At 35.3% G+C, this 14,881-nt stretch overlaps 1 protein-coding gene and 1 long non-coding RNA gene across 2 annotated transcripts in view; one reads left to right on the plus strand and one right to left on the minus strand.

Annotated features, from left to right (window-relative positions):
- Positions 1 to 11,083, plus strand: part of LOC143303194 (uncharacterized) — a 65,062-nt gene extending 53,979 nt beyond the window's left edge. Inside the window, exons 3-4 of the long non-coding RNA XR_013059278.1 lie at positions 8,189 to 8,488; positions 8,648 to 11,083. This is a non-coding gene — a long non-coding RNA (uncharacterized LOC143303194). The remainder of the gene's footprint in view (positions 1 to 8,188; positions 8,489 to 8,647) is intronic.
- The window catches only part of LOC117163404 (uncharacterized), a 210,616-nt gene that overhangs the window by 13,125 nt on the left and 182,610 nt on the right, over positions 1 to 14,881 (minus strand). Inside the window, exon 5 of the mRNA XM_033345647.2 lies at positions 8,174 to 8,423. Within this exon, the coding sequence (XP_033201538.1) occupies positions 8,174 to 8,423 (250 nt within the window). The remainder of the gene's footprint in view (positions 1 to 8,173; positions 8,424 to 14,881) is intronic.

Genomic DNA, 14,881 nt, shown 5'->3' on the forward strand with positions numbered 1-14,881 from the left:
AGGAAAAGAGAAATGCCTCAATTACTCGAGCGACGTGGCCGAACGAGGGAATCCCTATATAGATTTTTCTTCAGGTTGACCGGGCCGAGGATTCCTTCACGTTCGAGTAACCCCTAAAAGTGATTCCTTTCGATATCCCCTGACTCATCGGTCAAAATAATCGACGTGGAGACACTTCCGATAATCACGGACGCTAAGCATCGCCGATCAATCACGCGATAGCGTTCTCAGCCTACGGCTTGTAGTAAGTGGACTGACACGAGCATTTAGACGCGTATCTACGATGCCTTGCACTAGGATATTTCCGTATCTGTCTGCACGCGGTTGCTTCCCGATGGCCGTTGTTACATAGCGCGAAGCAATTCTCCAGATAAGCGAACGTAGCCGATACTGTCGTTGCACGATTGTTCGTCGATCGGAGAGCGTTTGGTCGTTATGCGTACTATAGCTAACAATTTTGTTTACTCGAAGAAACGTTAATGAGATACAGCTTATTATAACAACGTAGCGCAAATTGTCGAACTTTTGCAATTTTTACTATCTATTTTTATTATTTTTACATTGACTTTGATTGACAATTTCATTTATACAAAACAGATGGAAATAAGAGACATAATTTTCATTATAACATTGAAAATTAAAATTCTCCATGAAAATGGATTGATATTTTACAACAAGAATTAATAGACAGATTATTCTTTCGTGAGCTTCCTTTGCGAGATAGTCAAATGTATATGGCTGCAAAATGGCTTGAATAATCAAGTATTCAAAGTCTGATAGCGAACGCCACTCGTCGAGTGCCTCTGTATGTTGAATAAACTTATCACAAACCCTTGAAATAAGCATGCGTTCCTGAAGCACGTTATCGTGATACTCGTCGCTCTTTTCAGAGACCACTTGCCATTCGAACGAAGGTAAAAGGCTTTACTCGTATGATACTGCGCATATCGCGTTTTTGCGCATTTTAATTGTTCTGTTATATTTAATAGTAGAAAGGAGTATGTAAAAGTGTTGATTGTTTTGTTTGGTAGAATGATTTTTATTTCCACTTTCGAATTGTTTTTCAGTTTCGCGTGTTTTTGGTTTCCAAATTCTTTTTGTACCTATAGGTACGTTGTATTTTTAATGATTTTTATTTTTACATTATAGTGTAGTAAATACGATGGTGGGTACTATCGAAGAGATTTACAGAGATTTGACAGAACAAATATTTTTAATTCGTATAAATTCGAGTTTGAATTTTTCTATATTTCATTCGTCTGGAAAATCAAATTCATTTCACCTTGACCAATTTCTCTGTTTATCGCAACCAATGCATTTTACTTATTTGAAGCTCAATTGTGTATTATAAATCAATCGACGAATATTTCTCATTCACTCGCATGTATCACATATAAAAATCCTCTTCTCTCCAAAAGAGAAAAAAAGTGAAAGAATCGCGATATTAAGAACCGGAAGGCCTGTAAATAGAGAGAATTACAGAGCAAAAAATGGCTCACGTACGCATGTAACCGACCGGTTGAAAACCATTAACGATTTATCGCGCAATCTTCAGGGTCCATAAAGAGAGATCTAAAGACGTTCAAGCTTTTTCCCCCTTTTAGTTGATCGTCGTACACGTGAGATCAGCGTCCGGGGATTCCGGAAAAGATTCGCGAAGCCAGTGGAATGAAGACTTGGCGACTCGAGGGTTAGGGTTCATGAGTGAGACAGAAAGCTTAGCCGACGAGGAGGGGCAGTGGTTTTATAGGGGTCAAGAGAGAGGAGGACCACACGGAGAGGCGAACTTTCGAAACGACCACGCCAAGAACTCGACAGTCGGCATCTTCTACGGGACAAGTTTCTCAACGAGCCTGAATCTTACGTGGCCACGGTTCTATTGGAAAAGAGAATATATATAGAAAACTCGAAGAGAGTTCCACTGTTGTTGGTTGTGAACTTCTTGTACGCTCGCTGGATTTTTTTATGAGATAAAGAAAAGTTGCAAGAAACGACGATATCGATGTAACATAGCAAATTGTTAGATTGCTGTCCAATGATGACTTCGTTTCTTGTTATAGTAATTTAATTTCGGTCGAATTAAGTTTGTGTTTCTTTAAGATCGATATGTGGTTCTTGAGTTTGAGATAGACTTCTTTTATTTAAGTTTATTTTAGTTTTTGGAGTAGGAAAGAGAGCTATGTAGAGGATATAGCAATTATCTGCTTTTTGTTGGACAGTTGCTTACTTTAGATAAAGTCCTAATTGAATTGTTAAATTATAGATAAATTTATTCACAAGGATTTTATTCTGTGGAATCGCCATAGGTACGATAGGTAAATTAATTTTTAGAAGCAAATATACAATAACAAAATTGGTGTTTCTTATGGTTAAACCTCGTAGAAGTATTCCGACGCTTGATAAGTATCTCTTTATTTTTCAATTCGTTAATTCTCAAATTATAAGTCAGATTAGATTAAGTCTTATAAATTGATAGAAATATCTTTGACGCGAATGCAACCAGTAGTATTTAACTTAGTTAACTTTCATTTATATGTTATTTATTTCTATTTTCAACTATTGAGCTATGATCGCGTTCATGTAAAACATCTTGTACACACAACCTTTGATATATGAATCAAGTACTCGCAATTAACCCCTTAACCTACGATTTACGTTTGTCCCGATTATCTACTATGGGTTATGCCCGTAATATTTACGTTTGTCCCGATCATCGTACTACGGGCTATGTCCGTAGTCGTAGGTTACGGGGTTAAAATCTAAACGCCGCTCCATATGGCGCAAACTATGCTGTTCGAGTTCATGTAGAATAGTGTAACATAGTAACGAATACCATTAAAATATTCAGGAAATATGAGATGAATGGGAACGCACGTAAACATTCTGGAAAATTCTAGAAAAATCATCGTCTCCTTGCTATATTTTAAAGGTCAGTGTAAAAGATTGTATAATTACAGAAGTAAATTATATTCCGTGAAAGATAAAGAGAAAAAAGGAAATTGACGTAATGCAATATTTTTGTCATTAGTATCTCAAAAAATGCAAGTGTGTCATGTAAATGTACCAATGTATTTCATGAAACCTCATTTGAAAACGTAATAGTATATTTGAAACATTAGGAATAATACAATATGATTGTTACCAATAGTACTTCGTATCATTGCAAACGCGACATAACAATTTTCGCATATCTAGAATTTTTTCGAGCATAATACGGCTAGTAAAATATTTGATGTGCCGATACTTCAACAATTCCGGATTTTCTGCAATACACTGGTCACAATAACGCGGTATCCTGCAACTGTTGACCCATATACGTACTTTCCCTTCGCATCACGTGAGATATCTCGGTTCACCACTGCATAGTTGATTGCCTATCCCAAATAACTCTGGTTTACCGCTGCATAGCTGATTGTCTATTCCGAAACAGCATGATTCTGTAGCAGTCAATGGATTAAAGTGATACACATCTAATGCTAAACAGCGCCAATATCTAAAAATATAACATTTTCAAATATTCATCCTCTAAATAATAATAAATTTCAATCAACCATCACTTATATATCTAGCATACAGTTTATAAATTTCAAGTAAAGATTCTAACTTAACACGATGATTTATTTTCGTCAAAAATGAACAAAATATAGTTCTCGTTAGATTTATAGGGTGGTTCAATAACTTTGGATATCTTATCCTCATGCGATAGGTTACGAAAGGTTCTCCTAAATCTATAAACAAATTTTGAAAAATTTAACAGCAGTAATTATTATAACTCGGGTTTTTGTGCATTTATGAAGAATTAAAGAATGTAAAGGTAGAGACTGCATATAATATAGAAAAATCTATAAAATATCCAAAGTAGAATATTGCCCTGTTTAATTAAAGAGTTCCATCTACCGTTCTCAAACTGAAGAAAACTAAAGTTTTATTGCTTTCTTCTCGCTCTTCGCTTTTAGTTCATAACAGTGTAATAATAGAGCTTTGGTTAAAAGGTAAAGAACACAGAGAACTAAAGAGGACGAAGTACTTGTTTTAATTTTTAATAGATAAGACGAATTTCTACTGAAATTTCATTTCTTTAATTGTTTCCGTACAGATATAAATTTGCACGAAAGCCTGCAGTCTATTAATTATGCACCAATAATTTAATATTCGCATAATAACATGGTATCACCTTTCGTCATAGTATCGAAATAAAAAGAAACGTTCAAGATGTTTAATAATTCTGAGAAAGATAAATAAATATCTTTGAAAGATAAATAACAGGCTTGAACGCCATGAATACCTAACTGCGAAATGATTTTCACGCAAGAAACTAGTGAGTTGTGCGCGTTTTAATCCGACAACGGAGCTGCTCGTCTGACGCCATCCATCATATTCTACTTGCATGCGCTAAAATTCAATTTAATCGAGCAGCGGAGCGGCCGGGACTCGTCGATAAAAACGGGATGAAATTTTAAGATCTTTTTTATTTGCAGTATGCTTCGTTGATAAATATTCTGCCCTGATGGAATATAATTCATTGCCTTTTGTTAAGAGAATGATACAGTTCCACGTTTCCACGGCAGCAAAGTGATTATTTCAATCGTGCAGAAATCGTATTCAGTTCGATTTCGAAACCGGTGCGCAACGCCGCACTGCAGATAATAAGAATTTCAATGCGATGAAACAGAATGAAGACTAATTCCTGTTCGAGTATTAATGTTCGAATGAGAAATTAGACAAATCTGGCTATATTCTTAAATATCTGGAATAAAATTTAGCAACAGTATTAAATCTGCTTCGTTGTATATTCTTCAAATAGGCGAAGGCAAATTATACGATTTCGAAGTGTTTATATTGTAAAATAAGTATGTTCATAAATTGTTTGATTTAAGCAAAAGTTAGGGGACTGATAAAAAGTTTGCAACCATTAACGTTTTCTAACATCCCTTTTTCTCATTTTTTTTGTTATAATATAAATGACATGATAACTCTGTACATTGATAATTGATATAAATGTTTTGTAGGAATGTTACACTGCTAACTGTAAGCTTTAAATATACAACGATCAGGAAACGTGATTGTAATTATTTTGAGTACAGTTCTCACCTTGGTCAGAATACTAAGGAAATTGAATTGTAAATTTCTCCTAGTTGAAAAATCGAAAACGTTTCATATTTTTCTCTGCTAGACACTCTCCGACATTGCTTAATCGCCTTCATTAATATCTTTGCTTTTTACTTTCTACACTTTCTTTCTGCTAACGATAACATTAAGGAAAAAGGATTAATTTCTTCCTGACAGATGCTGCGTGCATACCGTTTTACCATGATAAAAGATGCAAAATGTTTGAATATTTATACCATTCACGTAATTTAATTATTGGTGAGTCTTTAATTCTTAGGAAAGATCAAATGTGTTATACTTGTAACTCTTCTAGTGCACTGAAAGATAATAATAAAAAATGAGCATATAATATTACCATTAAATATTCTTATAGATTCCTATTCGTTAAAAACTCATTGAATAATGACATCATAATTTCTATATATATATATTTTAGAACTTTAATGAACAATGAACAGTGGCAATGAAAATTAGTAAACTTTTTTCGCAGCTCTTCATCAATTATTCCTTGTGTGTATGATTGTTGAGGTTGACTGATAGAGGAACGAGTGGATGAATTTGTAATAGAAAAATATATTGAAATAAGTATAGGTATAAGTATAGTGTATGCTGATCCAGATCCTCACTCTTAGAGTGTTACAATACAATAAAAAGATATGACAGGGAGCACGTTCGTGTATTTATAGCTCTTTTGTTTTTAGACCTTGTAACCCAAAACAAAATTTATATTCAAGGGCACAATAATACGGATCTCCTTATCTTGAACTTTTTTACTAAATTCTATTCTCTTCGTAACAGCGGTCTCCAGGTCACGGATATACAAAAGAAAAAGATGTAGATTTTTTCCTGAAGTAATTACTTCAACAGTGACTATTAGATATTCTCAGCACTTTTAGAATTTTTTCCTGAGAGCGGCGTAATAATATATATATCTTTACACTCATAGTATAGTTGTAGTATACTACACGTATGTAAGTACTTGTTCTCATAAGTAACAGGCGAAGGTTGGGCGTGGTGCGAGATTTCTATTTGTGTCTGTCTCAATTTGGGCAACTTTCGTACCATTACTCCTCTTTAAAAGCTTCGCTCTATGACATACCTTAAGTAATCAAAAGCCAAGTAAAATGAAACTTTAGTGACTCTAAAATAGTAAACTCAAATTTCACCAGGATCCACCCACATGCTGCAGTAAATGCAATTTTTCATTCAAAAGTAGCTTTCTAACATGATCGTATTACGGTTCGCAAAGTCTGCACAAGATACTTGATCTTGTAAAACTGATTGAACATGAACTTGTTGAAAAACAATGTTTGGTGATCGAATTTGAAAAATTTCCTTTTTAGATGACATTAATATCGAGGACTAATTAGACAGCTTATTAACATCGAGTGTTAAAACCAGCATAGAGAAGAAACATTATTCGAGCGTACAGTACTAAAGAGCATTGATTATTCGTATTCAATAGTTGTAAATTGCATTTTGTGCGTCATTGTACGTAAAATACCTGTGCGTCGTCATAAGACGTCAGGTTAGTCGCGACAGGAATTCCGGTTGAATATACTCCCCTGGAAACGACGTACTCGGCCGCCCAGAAAGAAGAACGGTGAGGGAAAGGAGGAGCTGCGGAAAAGGTAATAGGAGTCTCGGTTCTAGCCGTGGCCGGTCAATTAAATCTCGTCGACGTCGCGTGCAGGAAGCGAGCGCGGCGTGCACCGGAGGCTTCCTTTCCGATTTCGAGTGGGTGGACCCTAACTCTCGAAATTTATTAGACTGTGCGACCGACCGGCTAATCTTCTGGTTGGTAAGCCCGAGCGTGCAACTATTATCCGCGGTGTACAACCACAAGCGGGTTCCTCGCGGGCCACGTCTGTTCGTCCATCGTGTTGAAATCGGGTAAAAAAAAAAGAAAATAAAGCGAAGAACAAACAACCTGTTTCGAGATTTATGCGGAATTTCAGCCACGAAGGGGAATTCGTCGGGAATACGAATGAAACGTAAACAGTAGCTCAAAAACATAGGGGGGATTCTCCGCTTTGGCTTGTTATATGTTAGAGGCTCTTAAGTGATTCAATTTTACCGGGTGTATTACGTGTCTCTGTTAGTTCAGATGTTTTCGCTGCTTTTGGACAATGTTCTTTCCCGAGGCTTTAATGGTTGTATTGCTAGGGGACGTTTCAGTGAATATTTTCGCATTAAATGTAGATATTGAGGATAATCCGATGAGAGAATAATAGAGAACAGCCAGAGTTGTATCATCCATTTGTTGGGAATTTTTGAAATACTGTATTTTTTGTCATTCTTTTAGATACATGTAAATAGAGAACGTTAAAATGGTAGTAGACTATTGTAGTTTTGAATCGTGTGACTTGTGTTGATATCTACTGCACAATACGGTTTGGAATAGGTTACAGAATTCACAGAGTGAACCATGCAAGGTGGTAGCTCTACATTATTCAGTTATCAGTGGTAATAATAGACACTCTATAAAAGTGTAAAAATATTTTCATATCAAATATGTTGACAAATATCTATCTGTAGTATTCTAGTAATATTTTATGTCACGATATCAAAAAATTAAATTCTTTATAAATTCATATTACAGTTCTTCTCTTATTTATATTATACGTAAAGAAAGTATAAATATAAATTTCAAAATTATCACGAAGGAAATAATTAAAAAAAAGCGCGAATTTTAAATCCGAAGTATTTGAACTTCAAGAATAACCAACTACAATCCCTATCACTAATTGTAGATCCTCACTGAATCATTAAAAATAGAATGTTCAACTGTCCAACAGCGAGCATTCTCGAAAACCTCGATTCTAAATTTCTCCGAATTCGCTGAAAAATTATCAGAGTGCAGCTTTTACAATAAATTCGTTCGTCATTCTTATCTTTGCGGCATCGTGCGAGATTAAATCTCTCTCTTTCTCTCTCTCTCTTTCAAAAAAAAAGAAGAAGAAAATAAAAAACGTTGGGCAGTTTTACATGTCAACGTGTCTGTGTACGCGAGTGTTGTATATTCAGGATTTCTCATTCAAAGTCAGCATAAAATTCGTATTACCCCTCTCTGGCACAGGTTCACGCAGTCCAGCACCGAGCTGCACCTCGCTTATCGCCGAATATATGCCTGGAATCTGGGCGCTGCATCGTAAATTCAACTGGCCGTTCGAGAAATGGAACGGTTGAAGATTCACCCTGATTTCGATCCACTGAAGATTCTCTGTCTGATCGGTATGGGGCGAAGAAGCGTCGTTACGATCCCACCTCTGCTGTGGATACGGCTGTGGCTGATGATTCGTGTACGACTCCACCTGGACAGAGAGAAATCATCATGAAATTTCATCTTGGCTTCACGAAAGGAATCGAATGAAAGGAGGTAAACAATCGAAATTAATATTCACATTTTGTCCACTATTTATTCACTTATTTTTGTTTTCGGCTATATGTGTACTACATGTATAAATGACACGAAATTTAATATGCTTGGGTCTAATTAATTAATATGTAAATTCTTGTGGCGGATCGGTATCAATAGGACGCAGACAGGTCGAGGCATCAACGCGGCGCAACACCTCTCGGGCGATCCGCTGGTACCAACCGCTAACACTAGAGGGCTACGACGACAACGAGTCTGTCTAACTCGCTAGCGGTCGAATATACGAGCGATTGATACAAATACCGCACCTAGCGAGACTCCCTCTACGTCTAAGGCAGGGACTACCGGGCGTAGCCTTACTGACGAGTCCACCGGTAGTCCCGGGACGAAACGCACAACTCTCTTTTCATCCGCCACATTCAATAATACATACGATGGTTTGATATTATTTTCTTCTTCTCTTTTTTTTTTCTTTGTTTTATTAGAACATGAAAGTACAAATGAATGGAGAGAATAACGGTTTACACAGGAAAAGAGTAAAAAGGAAATAGTAAGTTAAGAGAAAGAGAGAGTGGCCGGTAAAATGTAAATCTGCTTTTAACGAAATCCGTTCATCTGGAATCGGGAAGCGAGCCCTTCGTTTCGTTCGTTCGATCCTTCCTTTCCACCCCCCCTCCCCACTCCATTTAGTACCGCATGCTGGTACCGGCCGTTAAGCACAAAGACGACTCCTTCCAGTTCGATGAAAAGTCGAAAGACTCGGCGACCGTTTCCGGCACCTTCGTGTTCCTCCGATTAACGTTTTTTCTTCTGTTAAATCCGTCTCTCTTGTGAGAGAAGCGTCTCCCTCTAGCTAACTCGTAATATTCACAAGGAATGCCCGAGTTCCGAGTTTCTTAATGGATCATTATCGTTCTAAGAACTGGCGATGGCGTCGAAAGTAAGTTATTCGGTTGAGCGGCCCACGGCGAGTTGAATCGCAAGTGGATCGGCTAAGATTTACTTAAAACTTTCCAGCGAGGAAAGATGCTGACAAGTTTCCTGATACTCCTGAACGTGCATAGCAATGTACACTCGCACTTTTAACGGCTTTAATGGTAGTTTGAGCTTCGAGAATTATTCTTCCGGGATTTAACACATTCAATGTGTTTCGATCATAATAGTTGTCCATAGTAACGTACACATTCCGACGATTGGCATTTTTCGCATCGAATGTGTCAGAAACTATTAGTAAACGACAGCCCATGTAAGTATCTAACATGAACCATTACGTTGCATTGCAGATTTATTCCATTTATTAAATATTTTAAAAAACAAATACTCTGCTTCGGATATTTTGTATATTTGAATATCGCAGATATATATATATTGTAAACTTTTGCGCATTAAAGTTTCTCATAAATACATAAATATCAACAGTCCGCCTGTTAAATAAATATTCAAACCTTCTCAAACTTCATCTGCGATCTTTTTAAAATTTCACTCAGAGTTTCGTCATCTTCTTCAATACTTTTTCTCAAATACAAATTTATTTGAAGGTAATGTGACATACTTGAATGTTTGTTACCTTGATCAATTTACTATGTGCTACATCATTTCCTCCGAAACACTTTAGCAAAGTAAATATTAGGTATAGAATGAGATGGGCGATCTTTGCGCGTGTAATTAGCATTTACGTAAGTTAACCGGAAAATATCTCGGAGCAATCAGGCTTATGTGAGTTAAGCAACAATGGATAGTATGGTTAATAAGCGGAGATAGACCTAGAAGTGAACTCATCAGTGAGATTAGAGTATTTCTGCTCTTTGGATATGGAAACATTCAGCATTAGGAATATGCTGGTAGTTTGAGTAGGTCGATGATTAGGATGGAATCTGTGAGGAGCGGGGATTTCGTCGAGTTAATAGGAATCGGTGGTTACCAGAAGAGATAGTATTATGCGCTAATGATTCACTTCTTCGACATGCTAAAACGAACAATTTTGTTAATGTTTCTCGTACAATCGAGTATGTAGAGAATTGTAAATTTGGAGTAAGAGAAACATAACATAACATCCCCTTCTGTCAGTCTAATTTAATATCATTGAAATGTTTATCTCTCTGGTTATTATTATTATTATTATTGCCATTATTATAGGTTATTATTTAGTGAGTTCTGTTCACTAAAAGAATATATACTAAAAGTATAATTCATAAAAGTATCTTCGTTTTAATATCATATCAAATTGTTAACTAATCATTATCATTTATAATTTAATAGTTTATTAGCTATAAAGCTTTTTGTTTGATTACAAACTGTAAAATGTTTGATTTGTACAACATTTTGGATCTATTACTGAGAACTTGTGGTTACTATGTTTAGATAGTTATTATTGTTAATCTTGACCAAGCTACGTTGTAATCTACAAGAGAGATAGAAATTGTTACAACTTTGTTTTTTCTTGTTGCATTGCCGTGCAATCTTCATTATCTATTCGAAACGAGTACAAACAAGGCAGGAAGTTAACTTTTTAGGGATTAAAGTGCAAGATACTTTCCTTTTGTAAATTTTTTCTCATTCCCTTCGTAAATTCTTTTTACACTTTTTACCATTTCCTTTCCACTTCCACTATAATGTTGATTTAATTAATGTATTTCACTAAAACGTAACATTTTTTATCTTGAATATTAAATTAAAAATAATTACAAAAATATAACGACACGAGTCACCGATGATAAATGTGACTTTTTACATCATGGTAAAACAAAAATTTATAAAATACGTGATACGCGAAATAAAAGAGAGGGCAACAAAAATTGCTAGAAATATTACTTTTGTTATACAAATAAAGAAAGTACAAAGTTACCTTGCAATAATAATGAAATTAATTTTAACAAGAACCTTACATTATTCACAAAACTCATAACGTAACTTGGCACGCGAATATGCGCGTTATTTATGGAATGTTTTCGGAATGACGTTGCTCTTACGATGCTACATTATAAAATCGATGCTGAACGCAAATTAAACAAATTGAATTCAGTGTACCGGATATTCCGATGAATCTTTTAACAAACATCGCTTTAAAATCCGGTTCGAGGCATGAATCAATGTTTCGCTATAACGCGTTGCGAGTAATGCATGACGCAACCAGTACTTGTATAAGAACAAATACCCGGGCATTTCTGTCGTGTTCGCGACCGATGAGTAACGCGTTTTTAAATGTAACAAACGTTGCTATCCTGCGCGATTTATTATTATTTCGATGAACATTCTTCATAAATTCGAGTAACCGTGGAAATGGAAAAGCGAATTGCGCGAAAACACGGAAGGAAATAGAAGAGCGTCCGAACATCGTCTCGTGCATCTCGTTCATCTCTCTCTCTCTCTCTCGCTCCTTTTTTTTTTATTTGTTTCGTGTTTCGTTGCAAGAGAGGGTGTAGGAAACCGAATTCAGAAACTGCGATGGAATTTATTTAGAAAAAAAAGGAAGGGGCACACAAAAGCTGCATAAATGAAAGCTAAAAGCGGAGGAAAGTCAGAGAAAACATTGTATTCTGTTTCTGTAACGAGTTTTTCTCCCTTTTTGTTTTGTTGTAATGGAAGGGAGTCGGTGGTTTTTTCGAATATATCCTTGCATTTCTATCGATATGCGCATTAAAATTCATTATTTCATATTGGATTGCTAGAGGAGTATGTTTATGTTCTTTTTCTGACAAGATTCGTTGATTTTGACTTGTTTCACTGGTCGTGCAAGGCGTGTGGCATAAATTTCGCGTGTATAGGTACGACATAACGGGTTAGAAAGGGACGTGAAATTCAAATTTATTAAATGAATAAAATATATCACATAGATGCACCTTATATATTGTATTAACATTATGCACATCATTTACTTCATTATGACTAGTGTACAAGGAAATTCAATTTGAAAATTTATCTACATTAACTAAACATATATACTGCTTTATTTTTATTTTTTTGAAACTTTATTGTGTGAAACACAAACTTTATTTTTTTGAAAACGAGACCTTAAATGTAACAATTTTATTCTACATTTTTACTTATTTTGACCTGAACAATAACCTCTTATTGATTATTCATTGGTATTCAATCGATAATTGGACTATATATATTTAACAAGTTTCTAAATTCGATTTATCTTAAAATCGAAACATATGAACAAATATTGTTTGATTCATTTTTAATTTTTCAAACTCGTAAAAAAAATTTTACTTTATGTTTTCATCTCATTTTTTCATGTAGAATTACACTTTTGCCTATTGAATTATGATTACCGGGAAATAATGATAGAAACAACAAACGACAGGAATACCCTCAAGCGTAACGAAGCCCAGCGACAGTTACCCCGAAAAAGTTTCACCAGCAATCGCAATCCGCAATGAAGAATCAGGGTTACCGTCGTGAAATTACATCTGTGGGGACTTTGATTATAGACAATCGGCAGAAGCCATTTCTTCGAAACCTTTGAAAAGAATCCTCGTTAGCTTATTGTCGACGAGGAACGTCGTTCTCGACTGTACCAGCAACGATTCGTGTCGAATTCTACTTTACGGTGTACGCGTTTCAAACTTCTTCCAACTTTTCTCGCCGTAACGCGTTAAGGATTGCCATCGATTAATTCCAGCCGTAGAACATGGCGGAAAAGCAGAACACGGAAAAATTCATTTCCAACGAGTACGTGTGTACATCGCTAGCGTTTAACGATTTGTCAAATCTGTGTCAGTCAGAGATAAATGTGTACGCGTTGGATACTCGTTGCAAGCACCGGTACTGGGATTTTCTTGGTTGAAAAATTATGCAATTCACACCTTTTTCGGTTGTGTGTCTAAGACGAAAAAATAGAATCCCGATGATTAATGGTCGTGCAGTGTTGATGGTTACCATTCTGCTTGTAAGATACAATGGTTCACGAAAGTATTTGAACACTTACAAATATTTTTTAGAAATATATTATACGTTTCACATAAAATATTTTGAGATTTCATCGATAATAAGACACGATTGTTATGATTATATTGGTGATACTTTAAATGAATCTGAAAATGTGCATGGGAGCTACAAGATATTTACTTTAAATATATGCAATAATCTTGACATTCGATTGTATTCTTTATTATATAACAAGCCGTAAATACTTCGTAAAAACTTCTATATATTTATTTTGTTGATTGCTAATTTTATCGATGTAATCATGAGAGTCGTGTTTTATTAATATGTTATTGAAATTTAAAAACGTTTTATACAAGATGTACCATATTCACGCATAAAAGTTTTCTATGGTAAATATTCAAATACTTTCGTTAGCCATTGTATAGATCGAGTTTTGTTGATAAATAGATTCTATCCTTCTGGCGGCTACTTTTCAGAATTCGGACTAGAAATGGGTTAAAAGAGATTACAATCGACTATGAATTATGGAAAGATGGAAGCTGCATTGTTTTATGCTTGATCTTTTTTCTTTTCTACATGCTGGAAAAGGTACTTCGGCCGAGTACAGAAATATTAAACAAGTTATTGCCTTAGATATTAATTTGAGATACCGACGTGTTTTTTGTTGCGAATGAATATTTATTTTTAATCTATGGAAATAGCGGTAAAATTTTACGAATAGTAGAGATTTGTTAAAATTCGATATCGCTTTAATTCAGCCGACATTATCCGAATTTGTTACATATCGCTTCCACAAATTCTGTGTCCTCGTTGTATGTATATGTGTATCAATACAATCAATGGGATAATAAAACTAGTTATCGCAGATTTAAATCAATGGCGCAGACATGCTGATGGAACGAAATGGTTGTTAGAGTCACGTTGACATTGTATAAATATTACTTAGATAAATGATTACACTATTACTTAAGTGGAGTGCAACAGTTTGCACAATACTACTTTCTATATATTTTTTATGACACTTTATCACAGTTTGGGCAATCTATTTCCCATTGATGCTTACGATAGGATAGAATTTAGAGTTTATTTCTTTCTATAGATGTAGATATGCAGTGCAAATGAATTTGAACATAGAATCTATTTCTCCAACAACCCTGGCAATTGATACGATTCTAAATAATAAAAAAAAAAAGAAAAAACATAATCTGGACTTCAAAAAATCCAAATTTTCCAAAGTTGAACCAACTAACTAAATCGAACAACGATAATTGGAGCTTTCGAATAATCCAAGCAGGTCACTCGTGGCCACGTTCTCGCGATAAAGCAACTTTCGGCTCTCGGTATCCTCGTATCGGTTCGTGACTTTAATTGAATTCGCGCAAGAAGTGCAGCAGCACGAAGGTCATAAGCAATTAGTTCGAGAACGAAGGATGGAGCACACAGGGGCGGACTTAGGCTCGGAAACAAACAAACGTACACACCAAGAGCAAGGGGTTAAAT

The sequence above is a fragment of the Bombus vancouverensis genome, chromosome 9 (genome assembly GCF_051014615.1).
Source record: "Bombus vancouverensis nearcticus chromosome 9, iyBomVanc1_principal, whole genome shotgun sequence".
Lineage (NCBI taxonomy): Eukaryota > Metazoa > Arthropoda > Insecta > Hymenoptera > Apidae > Bombus > Bombus vancouverensis.